Source organism: Elaeis guineensis, chromosome 4 (assembly GCF_000442705.2).
Source record: "Elaeis guineensis isolate ETL-2024a chromosome 4, EG11, whole genome shotgun sequence".
Classification (NCBI taxonomy): Eukaryota; Viridiplantae; Streptophyta; class Magnoliopsida; order Arecales; family Arecaceae; genus Elaeis; species Elaeis guineensis.
The window spans coordinates 32,175,791-32,193,733 of NC_025996.2; the positions used below are offsets into that span (position 1 = coordinate 32,175,791).

At 50.5% G+C, this 17,943-nt stretch overlaps 1 protein-coding gene across 1 annotated transcript; it reads left to right on the plus strand.

Annotated features, from left to right (window-relative positions):
- The first annotated feature begins 15,060 nt into the window (after positions 1-15,060).
- Positions 15,061-16,654, plus strand: LOC105043062 (LOB domain-containing protein 16-like). Its single transcript, XM_010920477.4, has 2 exons — positions 15,061-15,458; positions 16,170-16,654. Exons 1-2 carry the CDS (start codon positions 15,189-15,191, stop codon positions 16,467-16,469), a joined length of 570 nt encoding a protein of 189 aa, XP_010918779.1. The 5' UTR covers positions 15,061-15,188; the 3' UTR covers positions 16,470-16,654.
- The last annotated feature ends 1,289 nt before the right edge of the window (positions 16,655-17,943 follow it).

Below are 17,943 nucleotides of genomic sequence, written 5' to 3' on the forward strand. Positions count from 1 at the left end.
GATCCGATTCAATCCAATTTATTTTCAACCCTACCCATAAGAGCCACAAGAATTTTCTCATGGCAAGTCACGTTCATCCTAGTTATATAATTTTGGACATCGTAGTCATCTACAAGCTAGGCATTGCTTAGCTCATGAGTTGTTGATAAGAATGCTTTCAGCTCTCTCCCATTCTAAAGGAGGGGAGGAAGTCATGCTTTGGTGTACTCGCAGCTACCAAAGCGGGATGGGCTTCGAAAAAGTAACCTTTTGGAGCCATTGGCGTTCGAAGGCAACGTTCTCCGGAAAAGGGACAAAGTCCGTGGCCCTGTTGGTCGTCCGGGCGGCGACCTCACATGGGTCTGCCCACTTGGGACTACACACGTGTCTTACACTCCTACGGTGAGCTTCTACCCAACGGTTTCATACGTGTCCCCTGAAGTAACGAGTCCAGCCGGTTGGCAAGCAAAAGAAATTTAGATTGTAAAATATCGTGAACTAATCGTATCGTGAACTTATTGATGATAACGTGAAATCTTCCTTTATTGCAGTCGTGGCAACTCATGCGTAAGCTAGTCACTCGGTATGATGGCCTGCAAGTAAAAGCATCCATCACAACTTCGTATTTTTGATGTGATTGTTTTCTCTCTTCATAATTAACATTTCTCTCAAGAATCTATTTGAACGGTTAGAACTAAAATTTTATAAAATTTATAAATTAAATCAGTACAATCATAAAAAATATTATATTATAGATTAAATTAAATTAAATTTATAATTTTTTAAAATTATTTTTTGGATAAATAAATTCAAATCTCACAGAAAAAAAAAAAATCTATCGGCTCCAATTGGATCTGACCGTCTATTTGTATGAGCAATTGTATCCTACATCGTAAGCATCAATATGACTGTGCATCATATCAACCATCCTGATGCATATAGTGTAAGCTCCATTCAATCGATCATGAGAATATAGGGAGATGTTATACATCATACCATGCGCCATGATACGGTTGTGTTGGGGGAAACCCACCGACCGACCGACCGACCAACTGTCGGAGGGCCCGAACGACCAACGGCCCGACCGACCAACCGGCCGACCAACCGACTGGCCGACCGACTGGTCGACCGCCCAACTTTGGCGGACGACTCCGACTGACCAGCGGGCATACCAACCGATTAACGGTCGGGGCGCCCCGACCAACAGCCGGGAGCGCCCGACTGACGGACGCTACCGACGGCCATTCAATGGCCCATCGCCGACAGAGGATATGTCGGGCGTATCTTTCCCGACCGACCGAACCCAGAGGTCTGATGGTCGACTCATGGGAAACTCACCGACCGACGGAGGAACCCGACGCCACTCCGCTGGCCACCGACCTAGGGTCGGCCGACTCCTCCGATCGCCGTACAGCCGCCAGAGCCTGTCGGACCTGACAGCGACATGCGGCACTGCCACCTAGGGGCATTATCCCACCTAGGGCATTGTCAACCCTAGCGATTTGACAGCCCCCGCGGCGATGTGATATCTTCACGGCGACCCTGACAGTCTACAGTGAGTTGACAGTTCCTCACTTGTCTGCGCCATTAATGACGGCGCCATACCGTGCTCCACTATATATACCGGGGAAGGCAACAGTGCAAGGGATCGATCCGCCCGTCTCTCCCACATACGCAGGCTCGCCCCTCTTTCTCTCACTCTCTCGATTGAGCTCTCTGTCTACATTTCACTGTTGCCCAGTCACCTCTCTGACTTGACCGTCGGAGGGTCCCCGCCGGAGCCGCCTCCGATCAGTGCGGACTTCCTTTTGCAGGTGCACGCTCCCCGACGATCGGACGACGAGGCGATTGGCCGCAATAGATTGGCGCACCAGGAAGGGGGACACAGCATGACAAAGATAATAGCTCAACGATCGAGAGTCACTGAGTCGGCGAGGCGCTCTTCCGTCGGGAAGAGGCCTCCCGCCTCCACCGGCGGCGGAGCCTAGCTCTCCGCGCCCTGCAGTGACCGCGGAGGCCCAGATCGCGGCCATTGTACGGCAGATGACCGTACTGACCGATGCAGTCAAAAGCCTCCAGCAGCCGCCGGCGGCCCGGCCTATGCCTTCCAGGACCAGCCGCCGACGACCGCGCCGATTCCCGTCGCCCCCATGCGAGCGCTCCCAACAGCACTCCCACGGAGAGGAGGAGGGACGACCACGACGCGACGACCGACGGTCCCAGCGGCCCTCTCCCTCCCCGTTGGAACGGGCAAGGAAGGAGAAGCGGCCGCGCATACCGTCGGCCTCCCTTTCAGAATCTTTCGGAGACTCCACTCCTGGGGTCTCCCAGCATCGACGAGCGGACGATACGAGCGACGGTTCAAGAAAATCGACCGCCGACTCACCCAACTGCAGACGGACGGCCAGAAGTCTTCCAACGACCTCGACTTCCAGACCGCCCAACCTCTCTCCCGACTGGTTCTCGACGAGCCGATTCCAAGTCGGTTCAAGATGCCGCACGTGGAGCCATACGACGGCTCCACCGACCCAGTCGACCACCTCGAGAGCTATAAAGCTCTCATGACGATCCAAGGGGCAACCGACGCTCTTTTCTGCATCGGCTTCCCCGCCACGCTCCGCAAGGCTGCCAGGGCATGGTACTCCGATCTTCGATCGGACAGTATCCATTCCTTCGGGCAGCTCGAGCACTCGTTCGTGGCCCATTTCAGCACTAGCCGAAAGCCGCCGCGAACGTCGGACAGCCTTTTCTCTCTCAAGCAGGGAGAAAACGAACGCTCCGACACTTCGTGGCGCGATTCAATGTGGCCACGCTCGAGGTCCGGGACCTCAACGAAGACATGGCTGTCTCAGCCATGAAGCGGGGCTTGAGGGCGTCCCGATTCACTTATTCTCTGGACAAGACCCTCCCCCGGACTTATGCCAAGCTACTGGAGCGCGCATACAAGTATATGCGTGCGGACGAAGGAGCGTCCGACCAACGCTTGGCCGAGCCCAGAGGCCGAAGGAGAAGCGGAGAAAAGGTCGGGAGCCCGCCGAACCAAGCAGGCCCCCGACCGATAGTCGGGTCTCACCGCCCGACGAATCCAAAAAGCCATCCGAGCAGACTCCAAGGCCGGTGCGTCCCAGGTACGACTCCTACACTCCTCTCTCCGCTCCCCGTGCGCAGATCCTGATGGAGATCGAGGGAGAGGAATACCTACGACGGCCTCCGCCTCTGAAGGCAAAGGGCCTCGACCATCGGAAGTACTGCCGGTTCCATCGGAGCCACGGCCACGACACCGAGCGGTGCATCCAGTTGAAGGATGAGATTGAAAATCTCATCCGCCGGGGGTATCTCGACAAATTTCGGAAGGGATCCGCCGACTCAACTGGTTGCCGATCGACGCCCACAGCCGACTGAAGAGGCGCCGACCAACCAGCCGACGGCCGGAGTCATCAACATGATCTCCAAGCGGCTGGACCGGGGACGTCTGCAGGAGGGGAGCCGACGAAAAGGCCACGCCCGGACGACGTAATCACCTTCACAGAAGACGACGTTCGGGGCATCCAAACCCCTCACGATGATGCTGTTGTTGTGTCGGCGACAATAGCCAATTATGATGTAAAACGAATTTTTGTTGATAATGGAAGTTCGACGAATGTTTTGTTTTACTCGACCTTCTCCCGAATGCGACTGTCAACTGACCGACTTAGGAGGATCCCTGTGCCCCTGATCGGCTTTGCCGGAGACACCGTCACGACAGAGGGAGAAATTACCCTGCCCGTGACGGTCGGTACCGAACCACGGCAAAGCACGGTCTCCCTCACTTTCGCGGTCGTCCAAGTCCCTTCGGCATACAACGCCATACTCGGACGACCCGGACTGAACGCCCTCAAGGCGATCGTCTCGACGTACCATCTCCTTGTTCGATTCCCGACCAAAAATGGAGTCGGGGAGATGCGCGGAGATCAACAGCTCGCCCGCGATGCTTCCAAATCTCCGCTCAAAGCGACGAGACGAAGGATCCTCTGACATCGACAAGCTGGACCAAAGGGAGGAGGAAGAACGGGGTTCGCCCGCCGAGCAGCTCGAGGCGATCCCGATAGGAGAAAGTCCCGACAGGAAAGTTTGGGTCGGGTCTCAATTGCCCGACCGACGCCGACTGGCGGAGCTGCTGACGGCCAATGCCGACATATTTGCTTGGTCGGCAGCGGATATGTCGGGCATCCCTCCGGAAACGATTACTCACCGACTCAACATCGACCCGACGATGAAGCCGGTGAGGCAGAAGAAAAGTCCTTTCGCCCCAGAAAGGCAGAGGGCCATCGACGAAGAAGTGGACAAGCTACTCGAAGCAGGCTTCATTCGGAAATCCACGTATCCCGATTGGCTCGCCAATGTCGTCATGGTCAAGAAAGCCAACGGGAAGTGGAGGATCTGCATCGACTATACCGACCTCAACAGAGCCTGCCCAAAGGATAGTTTTCCACTTCCGAAGATCGACCAGCTGGTGGATGCGACGTCGGATTTCGACTGCTCAGCTTCATGGACGCCTTCCCGGGTACAACCAGATCCGGATGGGCCTGAAGATGAGGAGCACACCGCGTTCGTAACTCCCAAGGGCCTCTACTGTTATCGGATGATGCCCTTCGGATTGAAGAACGCCGGCGCCACCTACCAGCGACTCGTCAATAAGGTCTTTAAAGACCAGATCGGGCGTAACATGGAGGTGTACGTGGACGACATGCTGGTAAAGAGCACGCAGATCCCGGACCATGTTCAGGATCTCGAGGAGACCTTTTGCACCCTTCGACGACACCGAATGAAGCTCAACCCGACCAAGTGTGTTTTCGGGGTGACCTCAGGGAAGTTCCTCGGATTCCTCATTTCTCAGAGAGGGATCGAGGCCAACCCTGAGAAGATAAAGGCAATCCTCGACATGCGTCATCCGAACACCAAGAAGGAGGTCCAACAGCTGAACGGAAGAATCGTCGCTCTTAGCCGATTCATTTCGGTCGGCTGAAAGGTGCCTCCCGTTCTTCAAGATTCTGCGTCAAGCGGATGGTTTCTCTTGGTCGGATGAGTGCGAGCAGGCCTTTGAAGACTTGAAAAGGTACCTGGCCTCCCCGCCGCTGCTCGTAAAGCCGCAGGTCGGGGAGACCTTGTATCTCTACTTGGCCACATCTTCCGAGGCGATCAGTTTGGTGCTCGTTCGGGAAAACGAGTGCCGAACTCACCAGCCCATCTACTACACCAGCAAAGTGCTCCACGGCGCCGAAGCCAGATACTCGGAGACGGAAAAGATGATTTTCGCCCTGACCGTCTCCGCGCAACGGCTTCGACCGTACTTCCAGGCCCACGCCATCGTGGTACTCACCAACCAGCCCCTGAGGGCAGTACTGCGCCGGCCCGACACATCTGGACGACTCGCTAAGTGGGCAATGAAGCTTAGCGAGTTCGACATTCAATACCGACCAAGGCCTGCCCTGAAGGCCCAGGTCTTGGCCGACTTCATCACCGAATGCCCGACGACCGACCAAGGGTCGGGAGCTAAAGACCCGGGACGAGATACGGTCTCTGAGCCAGACCCGATCTCCACCTGGGTACTCCACATCGACGGAGCCTCGAACGCTCAGGGAAGCGGGGCCGGGCTCCTGCTCACGAATTCGGATGGGGTGGTCACCGAATACGCCCTCCAGTTCGACTTCAAGGCCTCCAACAATCAAGCCAAATACGAGGCACTCCTCGCCGGCTTGAGATGGTGAAGGAGCTGGGCATCGACAGCCTCCGGGCATTCTCCGACTCTCAGCTGATCGTGGGGCAGGTTAAGGGCGACTTCGAGGTGCGAGATCCGACCATGATCAAGTATCTTCAGAAGGTGAAGGACCTCGTGGCACGCCTCGAGTATTTCGAGATCTCCCACATCCCCAGGATGGAGAATGCCCCGCCGATGCTCTCTCCAGATTGGCAACGTCGGCCTATGACTCTTTGGGTCGGACGTTCGTCGAAAACCTCCAGCAGCCGAGTATCGATCGGGTCGAAGAAGTGCAGCAACTAACGTCCGAGCCAAGTTGGATGGACCCGATCGTCCGGTACCTGACCGACGGGATCAGTCCTGAAGATCCCGCGGAGGCCAAGCGACTCCGATGGTCGGCGTCGCAATACGTGATCATGGACGGCCGACTCTACAAAAGGTCGTTTTCCCTCCCTTTGCTTAGATGTTTGGGGCCGACCGACGCCGACTACGCTCTCCGAGAGGTTCACGAAGGAATTTGTGGGAATCACTTGGGGGGCAAGTCTCTAGCCTTCAAGGTCCTGCGACAAGGCTACTACTGGCCGACCATGAAGAAGGATGCGGCAGAGTTGGTCCGGAGGTGCGAGCCATGCCAAAAGTATGTCAATATTCAGCACGAACCGGCCAGCCAAATCGCTCCCATTGTCGCTCCGTGGCCCTTCGCCCAGTGGGGAGTCGACATTCTCGGTCCATTCCCACTAGCGTCGGGCCAAAGGAAGTTCATCGTTGTCGCCATCGACTACTTCACGAAGTGGGTCGAGGCCGAGCCCTTGGCGCAGATCACCGAGCGGAAGATGGAGGACTTCATCCAAAGGTCCATCATCTTCAAGTTCGGGTTGCCGCACACCATCATCACCGACAACGGACGGCATTTGACAACCAAGACTTCAGAGATTCTGCGCCAGGTTCCACATCCGCCATCGACTAACTTCAGTTGGGCACCCACGGTCCAACAGTGAGGTTGAGGTGACCAACCGAACCTTGCTCCATGGACTCAAGACCCGACTGAATGAAGCCAAAGGTCTCTGGGTTGACGAGCTGGGCTCTGTTCTGTGGGCTTACCGAACGACCCCCCGCGTCCCGACCGGGGAGTCGCCGTTCAGTTTGGCCTACGGGATAGAAGCTATGATCCCGCTCGAGATTGGCCTACCATCTTCGAGGGTCGAGCAGTACCAAGAGCCAGACAACTCCGAAAGTCGGAGGGCCGACCTAGACCTCCTCCCCGAACTACGAGATGAGGCTCAAATCCGAATGGCTTCATACCGACAGAGGGTCGCCCGGTACTACAACGCCAAGGTCAGACCAAAGCTCTTCAGGCCTGGCGACCTAGTCTTGAGGAAGGCGGAAGTGTCGAAGCCCTTGGACCAAGGGAAGCTGGCTCCCAACTGGGAAGGACCCTACAAGGTTGCAGACACCTTCGGGCCGAGAGCCTATCGGCTGGAGACCCTTGGGGGGAAGCCCATTCTCCGGACTTGGAACGCCGATAACTTGAAGCTGTACTACCAGTGAATTTTGTAATTCGATAGTCGGAATACAAGTTCAGTTTGAAAATCGAAGTTTTAACTCTTCGACTAGTGATCGACGCTCAGCCCCAACGTATCGACGTGGACCTAGCACCGACGACACTCCGGCCCTTACAAGGACCGATGCATCTACAACGATGGGGGTTAACACTCCTTCGACTTTGCGTCGGGCCCTCATAAGGGCCGACGGACTCTTACAAACGGGAGTTACACTCCTCCGACTTTCGGCAACACATCCACCCCTGACAAAGGCCGATGCATTTGTTGCGACGGAAGTTCATACTCCTTCTACGGTCGAATTTTCGGGCAAGATCCATCGGCCGACAGGCCGATCGGGCCCCGACCGAAGAAAGGCTAAAAGCCCACGCGACCATTGTCGCGGCTTCCGACCAGGCTACGGCCGGTCGAGGGATATTCGGCTTACCACCGTCTATCACACGACGCGACCTTAGTCGCACCCACGACTTGCCGACCGACCTGCGGCCGGCTGAACGACATTCGGCTCGCTACCGTCTGTCGAAGACACAGAACCCGACGCAAGATCATGGGGACCCGACTTACTATCGTTTCTCCGACACTGCGCCGGACGGCGACCGACTAAACGCATCTATGGAAGTCCGACTACCGAACCTTTATCAGGTCCGGTCGGCTCCCGACTCAACGGATGCACCCGACCAATGACTTCGACTATCGAAAACCGACCTAAAGTCAGGACGTACTCTACTTCGGGGCTGCATAAGTTGCCGAAGTCCTACCGACTTACGTGAGTTAGTGACTTAACTAAGTTAGCGACTCACGTTCGACATTGCAGACATGTTTGGCATTACAAACAAGGGGAGAAGGCAAAAGGAGATTTCATTCATGACTTAAAGAAACTTTATCCATAGATAAAAGAAAGTCTACAAGGAAAAGGCCGAAGCTCGATTACAAGTCAAAGCAAAACGCAAAACGAAACAAAATCGACTAATCGTCGGAGTCAACGTCCTCGACTGGGCAACGATGCGAGTTGGTCGGCGGTTCTGCACCGACTTCAGCCGTCGGGGCTGACTGGTCTTCGGCAACCGGCTCTGCGACGTCTTCGGCTTCCGCCCTGGTGGAGAGACCTTCCGACGCTGGTCCGGCCGTCTCCTCCGCAGTTGGGGCCTCCGACTCTGGCAGAACCACACCGCTGAGATCGAGTTCGGGGTACAAGCTCCGAACGGCTTCCCGAGCATCCTCGTACCCAACTTGGTACGAGAGGTAGCCGCTCTCCAAGAGCTCTTCGCGGTACTCCTCCGAGTCCCGGAAGACCTCAATCGCCCGACCCAAAGCCTCCTTTGCCGACTCTGCCTCGGCTTTGGCGACGTCTGCGTCGGCTCGCACGGCGGAACAGCCTTCTTCGGCCTTGGCGAGGTTCCCGAGACTTGCTCGGAGTTGCTCGCACTCGGCTTCCAGCTCTTTGCCGACACTGTCTCGCTCGTGACGGAGCCGACGGATGGTTCGGGACTTCTTGGCCGCGTCGTCCCTCGCCGACTTAAGCTCCGACTCCAACGACGCATTGGTCTCCTTAAGCCCGGAAACCTCCTCCGAAAGTCGGGAGACCTCGCCCTCGAGCCGGTTCTCCCGGTCGACCGACTGCTGAAATTGGTCGACAAGGATGGTCTTCTGGGCTTCGAGCCCCGTGACCTTGTCTCTCCAGGCCGCGCGCATGTCCCCAAACTTCCGATATCCGGCTTCCAGCTCGGATATGTTGAAGACCAGCTGCACGAAAAAGAGCCGACTGTTAGTAAGCCGAACTCGTAAGGCTGCAATTAAAAATGGAGAGAAGGAGAATTTACCCGAATCATCATCGGATAGAAGGACGACAGCATGTCGGAGACACGCTGGTTCTTCATCGCTTCGATGTCGGCGGGAAGGAGGAGTGCTTGGCACAATCTCCTGGCCAAGTCGTGGTTGGCCAGGCCCGACGCACCCTCGGGAAGCGAAAAGTCGGCCGACCCGCCCGCCGACCGACCTTCGTCACCCGACGCCATTGGGGCCTTGCCTCGGCTGGCCGTCCAGGCCCTGACGTCGGAGATCGACAGCAAGCTCGAACCCGACCGAGTCTCGACCGATGGAGCTGCAGTGGCATGCGTCGGTCGCTCAGGTTCGCGGACCTCCTCCCGAACCTCCGGAATCTGCTGGGCGGTCGGCGTGCCCTCGACAGAACCGGCCGCTCGACGGTCGGGCGAAGCAGCTCCCCCGACTGACGGTCCCTCGGACGGGACGTCTGCAAGCACTGTCGGTGCCGACAGTGCGATCACCGGCTCCGCCTCCGACCCGACTGGCTCGCTCGGTGGAACCACGCGGGGCCTCTTGGGAGGCTGCGACGGTCCAGCACCTGCCACCGGCCTCTTCCTCACGGCATGCTGACGTATGTCGGCTGCCGACAGTCGCGTCCTCGGCGGCATATCTGAAAAAGACGACGAAAGGTCAGAGCTAAAGAAGAAGACAGAAAAGAAAGTGAAGATGTCAGGAGAATGCAAACCGACCTAAACGGGGGACCGGGCTAAGGCCGGCGTCGTACAAGGCCTGCTCGGTGATGAGCTCGCTCTGCTTCGGCACCGAGATATCCTTTAGCCGATGGAAGTTCTTCCGATCATCGGCCTCCACCCGACTGTTCTCATTGGGATCGGTTCGGGGATTCCCCCAACGGACGGGAAATCCCCAGGGAGCGGAGGACGACACAAAGAAGAACTGGTTCTTCCATCCGTGAATGGATGTCGGAAGACCAGTGATGAAGGAAAGCCCTTTCCGAGGGATAAAGTACCACCACCCTCGGGCTTTAGGGTGGGGTCGGAGGACAAAGAAAACTCGAAAAAGGGAGATCCGAGGTTCTGTCGGCAAAAGCCGACACAGGAGGGCGAAACTGACTATTAGCCGAACCGAGTTCGGCGCAAGCTGTGCCGGGCATAGCCCGTAATAGTCCAGAACATTCCGGACGAACTCCGGAATCGGGAATCGAAGGCCGGCCCGGAGATCCTCCAGATAAAACGCCACCTGACCCTCGGGCGGGCTATTGACCCGACCATCGGCGCCAGGGGCGAACAGCCGAAACTGCTTCGGGATGCAGTACTGCTCCCGGAGCCGATCGACGTTCGGCCCCGAAAGTGAAGAAGCCTCCACCTCCGGGGATGACCGAGTGTCTTCGGTCGGTTCCCCCGACCGACTACCTCGTGGGGACGTCCTGGCCATGAGTTCAAGGAAACGGCGAGGAAGAAAGAAAGAAGGAGGGGAAAAGCCTACTCTAGCCCTTGGAAGGAGGAAATCGCAAATGGGGGGCAGAGCGGAGAAGTACCTGGAGCGGAGGCTCAAGCGGCAGAGTCTCGACTGTAAAAATGAGAAGGGTAAAAAATCATGTGGGGGGTAACTTTGTATATATAGTGCCCCCCAATGGTCGAGATGAAGGCACGACCGACGAAGACTCCCCAGATTTTGCCACGTGGCATCATCAGGGCCGTTCGACGGTCCGACGGTTCGACGCACCACCCTTCAGATTGCGCCACGTCACCTCCATTCGCTCCACCGAACGCGAGCCAATGGCCACACGCCACGTGGCGGGACGCGACGTTTGGTGTTCCCGAAGGGACGGCGGGAACGACGGTTCCTCTTCCCGATGGGACATGACACCTGGCGCCAGTTTTATCGCTGACACCAGCGAGACATTCGACGTGGCGGGATGTCCGGCGCCGACTGACACCTGACGTTGATGGGACGAGACGTCTGACGCCGACTAGACGTCGGACGCCAGCGAATCGCTCGGCATTTATGAGGCGCCTGACACCGTATCAACCGGCGGTACGGTCGGATCCTCGCATACGACGAATCCACTCCTAGTCGCCAGCTCATCACCCGACTTAGGAGTGGAGGGGGGCAACTGTTGGGGGAAACCCACCGACCGACCGACCAACTGTCGGAGGGCCCGAACGACCAACGGCCCGACCGACCAACCGGCCGACCAACCGACTGGCCGACCGACTGGTCGACCGCCCAACTTTGGCGGACGACTCCGACTGACCAGCGGGCATACCAACCGATTAACGATCGGGGCGCCCCGACCAACAGCCGGGAGCGCCCGACTGACGGACGCTACCGACGGCCATTCAATGGCCCATCGCCGACAGAGGATATGTCGGGCGTATCTTTCCCGACCGACCGAACCCAGAGGACTGATGGTCGACTCATGGAAAACTCACCGACGGAGGAACCCGACGCCACTCCGCTGGCCACCGACCTAGGGTCGGCCGACTCCTCCGATCGCCGTACAGCCGCCAGAGCCTGTCGAACCTGACAGCGACATGCGGCACTGCCACCTAGGGGCATTATCCCACCTAGGGCATTGTCAACCCTAGCGATTTGATAGCCCCCGCGGCGATGTGACATCTTCACGGCGACCCTGACAGTCTACAGTGAGTTGACAGTTCCTCACTTGTCTGCGCCATTAATGACGGCGCCATACCGTGCTCCACTATATATATACCGGGGAAGGCAACAGTGCAAGGGATCGATCCGTCCGTCTCTCCCACATACGCAGGCTCGCCCCTCTATCTCTCACTCTCTCGATTGAGCTCTCTGTCTACATTTCACTGTTGCCCAGTCACCTCTCTGACTTGACCGTCGGAGGGTCCCCGCCGGAGCCGCCTCCGGTCAGTGCGGACTTCCTTTTGCAGGTGCACGCTCCCCGGCGATCGGACGACGAGGCGATTGGCCGCAACAGGGCCAAATGGTTCTAGCTACTAGAATAGTCAAAAGAAGTGAAGGTCTGATATGAATATGTTATCAATACAAATAGGCGATTATCTGACCATTTAAAAGAGAGTGGATAAATATCTGAACATAATTCAAGAGAAGGATCTTTGGCCAATCAAACGCTTGTTTGTTATTTATCTTTATCTTTGCATTTATCTTAGATTCCAGTGGGCATGCTGGCGCTATCGCACGACTCTACAAGAGATGCCATGCCTTTCTGCCTTGACGGAAAAGAGCATCAAAATCATTGCTAGGCTAAATTCTCGAATCATCCTTGCCTTTGGTCTCTCTCACACTTGCAGTCTTTTTTGACATCCAAGAGGAAAATTGTCCCCATCTATCGTACATGTGGCATGCAAAACGGTTTGTCATACATAAACACTTGAAGTGTCCAAAGTCGAATGGTTTTGCTGGTCCATTTCCACAAGAAATTTCTACTCCCCAGGACCCAGCAACAGTGACTTATGTTCTAGCACAAAGTCGTCTTCTCCAAGTAACTCTAAGATGCTTTACTAATAAGTATGCCTGCATAAGATAGCATAACATGATCGCACCTGGTGAGAATCACTGCCATTGGAGGATATGTACGATGAAATGTGAACTACTATGAATGATGTTGATAAAAAGGCAGCTATATATGTGAGATAAAATCTATATTTTTAGTAGTTTAGTCTACAATGGAACAGAACATACCACATCCAAATTGTGAGTACTCATACATGCATGTATTTAGTTCCACATCGATTATTTACCGAAAAATATTGGGTACTTATAAGGAATGAAGGAATCTAAATAATAAGTCTTTGTGGATGACTTTCTTGATTGTTATAAATGATATCAGAGTCGATTGAGCTTATGGTCCATATAAACTAGAGAATATTGCAGCACAAGTTCATTTAGGTTGACGATGGACTATTCATGATGCTTATAAAGAGATGTATAGTTTTGAATCCTTAGTCTGGTGAAGACGCTAGGACTTAAATAGGAAAAATATATGAGGCTTATGTGGGTATGTATTTAGTGCTAGGAAGATCTTGTATGCTTATACAAGATCAAAAAATCTAATAATACCTATTAGCTAGACTTTTTGGGTGAAGCTCTGGATTGTTACATAAATACTGTTATTTAGATAAATAATTCGTAGGTCAAACTCTTTTTTGCCACTTGCAAACACCATATTATATGCATATTTAAATGAAAATGTAATTCTAGACCTTCCTTCAAAGTACTACCGTTGTCCCACTGATTGAAAACAGAGGATGTCAGATAGAAATTAGAAAAAAATGTAGAAATTTTACATGCATGGTCTATTAAAGATTGTGTCATGTTATTTTTACTGCATTCATATCTAGTAATGGTTAGTGACATCAAGCTCTCGTCCACCTGCAGCTCCTTTACAGCCTAGGATGCATATCTTGTTTCTACGCACTTTATTGGTTGATAAGCCTCTTGTAAGTTTTGCCGTAAAACAAAATTATTGGCTTATGAGGTAGGGCTTTCAGTTTTATTTCTTCTATAAGCCAAATTTAAAAGCTATAATTTTTACATTATCCCATATCCAACATCTCCTATAGCTTGGTTAAAGAGTTAACTCGATTGGTGTAAAATTTGTGAGGATCCATGCGGTTGTGTATTTTGTCCCATATCAATTATTTGCTCGAAAGATTTTAGATACTTATACAAAATTAAAGAATTCAAATAATATTTTTTAACTAATCTTTTTAAATGAGATCCTGAACTATTACAAATGATATCAAAATTAATCTAGCCTATAGTCTATGTAGATTAAAAAATTCTACAGTACATGTTCATTTGGATTAGCCATGGATCGATCGTAATATTTATAATAGATACATGGATATGAACCCTTAGTCCGATAAGAACATTAAAGCTTAAATGTAGAGAGTGTTTGAGGACTTATGCAGTTATGTATTTAGCCCTATATTAATTATTTGTTAAATATATAGATCTTGAGTACTTATGCATGTCGATAAATTAAAAATAAATAATATCTTTCTACTAATCTTTTTGATGAGATTTTAGTTTGAATTTATACTCAATTATTATATTTTCAAACTAATGGCTGAAGGAAATAGTTATATAGGATGCCAACTAAAACTAAGAAGCCAATATCTTGGTTCCAAAGAAAGTAACACCAGCTTTGGCCTAACTTATAGGCCGCTAAAACCTATCCTAGTCCGTAATTAAATATTTTGAAGTTCCTCGTCGGTGATTAGAAATAAAGAAATTGTGAATAATTCAAAGTGGTTACGTGTTTAATGTTGCCTAAGTTCATCTCAATTCCTCAAATTCAGGAGTGCTATGATCCCAAAAGCTGAACATGATATGGGCAGTAGAACATTTTTTATGGTAGTGCAAACTTAGAGATGGTATTTCCGTCTCATAAACCGTTTCTTGTAAGTTCACAAACCAGAAAAGATCAAGTTAAAGTATGCCATTTTCTAATATTGTTTTCAATTTTACTCATATAAAATATACTCGTAATTTGTCTTTTGTCAAAGCCCCACGTTTGTAATAGCACCTTTTTTTTTTTTTTTTTTTCTTTTTATTAAAAAAATCTTGAGCAGTAATCTATCAAGTTTGATGTATGAACTGAACCCTAATTAAAAAAATACCCCATCATGAGAAGAAAGTGACAAAACCATCATTTGGCCCACACTCGAAGGGTTGACCGGCAGGTGCCCGTAATCCGAGCCACGCGAACCCAAAGCAGCACTCTCGTCGGCAGTCACCAAGTGCGGCGTTCGGCGGAGAAAAGTTTTATATAATCCATTAGTTTATCAAAAACCCAACCACTCGATCACACTCATCCCACCATCCGTTTTTATTCTACTCCTCCTCAACAAAATCACCACCCATCTCCCCTCCAAATGTATCCCAGAAGCCACCCATCTCAAACACACCATTGATAGTTCTTGTCCCCTTAGAACCCTGCACCCTTTCCCTTTCCCATGTTCTCACCCCCACCCTCTCCCTTCTATAAAACCCCCCCCCACCACTACCCTCTCCTCCCTTCCACTCTCACATGTATATCTCCTCCATTTATAATACTTAATTTGTCTAATTAATATTTATCTTTTAGTGTCGGTTCTGGTGTGCTGGATTGCAGTGATCTCCAGCTAATGGCCTCTCCATGCGGCGCGTGCAAGTTTCTGAGGCGCAAGTGCACCGCGGACTGCATCTTCGCTCCCTACTTCGGCTCGGAGCAGGGGGCTGCAAGGTTCGCGGCGATCCACAAGGTGTTCGGAGCGAGCAACGTCTCCAAGCTGCTGCTCCACGTTCCGCTCCACGACCGGTGCGAGGCGGTGGTGAGCATCGCTTATGAGGCTCAGGCAAGGCTGAAGGATCCTGTTTACGGCTGCGTCGGCCACATCTTTGCGCTTCAGCAGCAGGTACTACCGCATGTTTCTTGCTTGCATGGAACCCATGCATGGGTCCGCTTCCCAAGGCCGATGATATGTCTTCTTTAGTACCATTTCATTACATGATAGATAGATAGATAGATAGGAGGTTGGATAAATTTTGTTGAGATTAGTTTTATTACCACCTCGTTCTGCAAGAAGGAAAAAAAGTATTAAATGATGATAAATCAGAGGTTATAAGTCATAGTTAGCAACTTCCATTTGAACTTGAGAAAAATTTTGGTGATTTGTCTTGGAATATTGATTTTAATATTTAATGGTTTATTTGGATTTGATGATATGGAACCTCTTAATATGGCATGCAATATTCTGTGCTAGCTAGCAATTGTTAGTTTAGGATGCCGACATCCTTTTTTTCTTTTTAATTCTTCCAAATCATGAGACTTTACTGGCAGCAAGTATATCATGTGTATTTATTATTAATATAGGATTGCCGACATAGGGTCATTTCTAGAAGAAATTATCATTTAAATTTACCTGGAGGAAATGGATTAATATAATGATCGTGATCATCATTTGTTTACTATTCATGGATGAAATTGATCCATGCCACACTGCCGAATAAAATAAATCTGAAACAAAAACAACTCAGATAATTACTTTTTCTTTGATGCGTATATATGGGTTAAAAGTTGATGTATCGGTTCCCTTATATATTGTTTCATGTTGAAAATTTTGTAGGTAGCAAGTTTGCAACTGCAGTTGATGCAAGCCAAGGCACAGCTAGCTCAGAGTCTGAAAAATTCACAAACACCAGAGAATCAATACATAGGGAACGCTGCCAACCCTCTAATCCGACCATATTCGAACACCAAGTCCTCGTCGCCACAGAGTTCGCTGGACTGCATTGATCAAAATCCTGATGGACTGTTGCCCATGCAACAGATGCCCTTTAGGGGCGAACTCTCCACACCGAGGGTAGTAACACAATATGAAGTTGGGGAGCTCCAAGCCTTGGCTTCGAAGATGATGAAGAATTGATCGTTCTCCTGTTGGGAAGTCATGGAGCCTGCGGTGTAAATACAAGAGTTTCAGAAGAGATTTGGTCCTCCGACAATGCCCATTTTTATGTTTGCTTTGGGAAAAGAGAGAGAAAGAAAGACAAAATAATAACATGTCAAGAGCCGTTGCATCTCTACAACTCCTAAATCTTTAATATCTTCTATTTAATTTGGTTTATCCTAGTAATTGATGACTTCTTTGGTTTGGCTTAAGAGAAGTTGGTCATATTTGGTTCCCCTTCAATAACTTATGCTAAAATTATTTCTGAACATCAGAGAATCCTATAGACAAAATTTCCAAATTGTCAAAGCCAATTATTAGTTTTCATGTAAGCACGTATATACCTCGTTTTGTAAGTTTAAGTTTCTTTAGAGGGAGAAGAGTTTATGTTTGAATTTGGTGCCTATTTACTACAGCAGGTTTAATTAAAGCCTTTGAGAGAGTTTTTCTTTTCTTCTAAAATTAAAGAAATAGTGGGTCATGTAAAAGAAAGATGTTTGTTTAGTTGATTTCTTATATCGTTAGTGTACATGGGTTGCCCTAAGATAAGTGGGTCTTCTAAAAGCTAATGATTGGTGGATGCATTTTCATTTGGCTTGAGGTGTGAGTAGAGAATATTACTTTTTGGTATTCTTCAATTACGTAGGATGTAATTTTAGCTGAAATTCAGTGTTACAAAGTACAATAATGATCGAAGAACATTTGCACCCTTCGATATTAGATGCTTTAATGTACACACATGCAAGCATGCATGCCATTCATACATGAATAGATTGACAGATATATAGATACTAGATAGGCAACTAAAGGTGGTTTCCAGATGGAACTTACATTATATTTGTAAAGCTCCAACTTTTTGAGTTTATTCTTGGGCATTATATTAGCTTCATGGTGGGTCATCAGTGGCTTCATTGATATATACCTTCCTAATCAAGCATTAATTTTCACCTTCAACATAATGAGGTTGTTAGATATAATAATAATAAGAACTAATCCTCCACCTGAGTTTGTTCTTCATTTCAAGGCCTCCTTGATGCAATCTAAAGGATAAAAGGCTATCATTTAGCTTTACCTAACACTTACTCTAAGAAAACATTAGCTTTGTTATGTACGAAGCCTAGTTTGTACATATAGATAATGCCGAACTTTACTGTAAAATAACTTTGTTGCGCGCATGGGTGGACAACCATGTTCCCTTGATTGAGAACACATTGTAACATCAAAGGAGTAGTTTGCAGATACACCTCATTTCTTTGAATCCAAAGACCCTGTTCAAACTCTATCAAAACTTTCCATGGCAAAGACTTTAGTGGGTCAAGAACCAATATCAGATCCAAGATAAGAAAGCCATTCATGTGGCCCTTGTCTTAACCAAGGCAGAGAAACTATTATATGCAAAACTAGGAAGCCTCAAGCCCCACTTACATGTATAATTGAGGGCATAATAAACTAG

Bases quoted from the DNA above. Each gene is read 5' to 3' on its own strand.
- LOC105043062 (XM_010920477.4), top strand. From the start codon at position 15,189: ATGGCCTCTCCATGCGGCGCGTGCAAGTTTCTGAGGCGCAAGTGCACC. The intron at 15,459-16,169 runs GTACTACCGCAT...AAAATTTTGTAG, and splicing joins TCTTTGCGCTTCAGCAGCAG to GTAGCAAGTTTGCAACTGCA.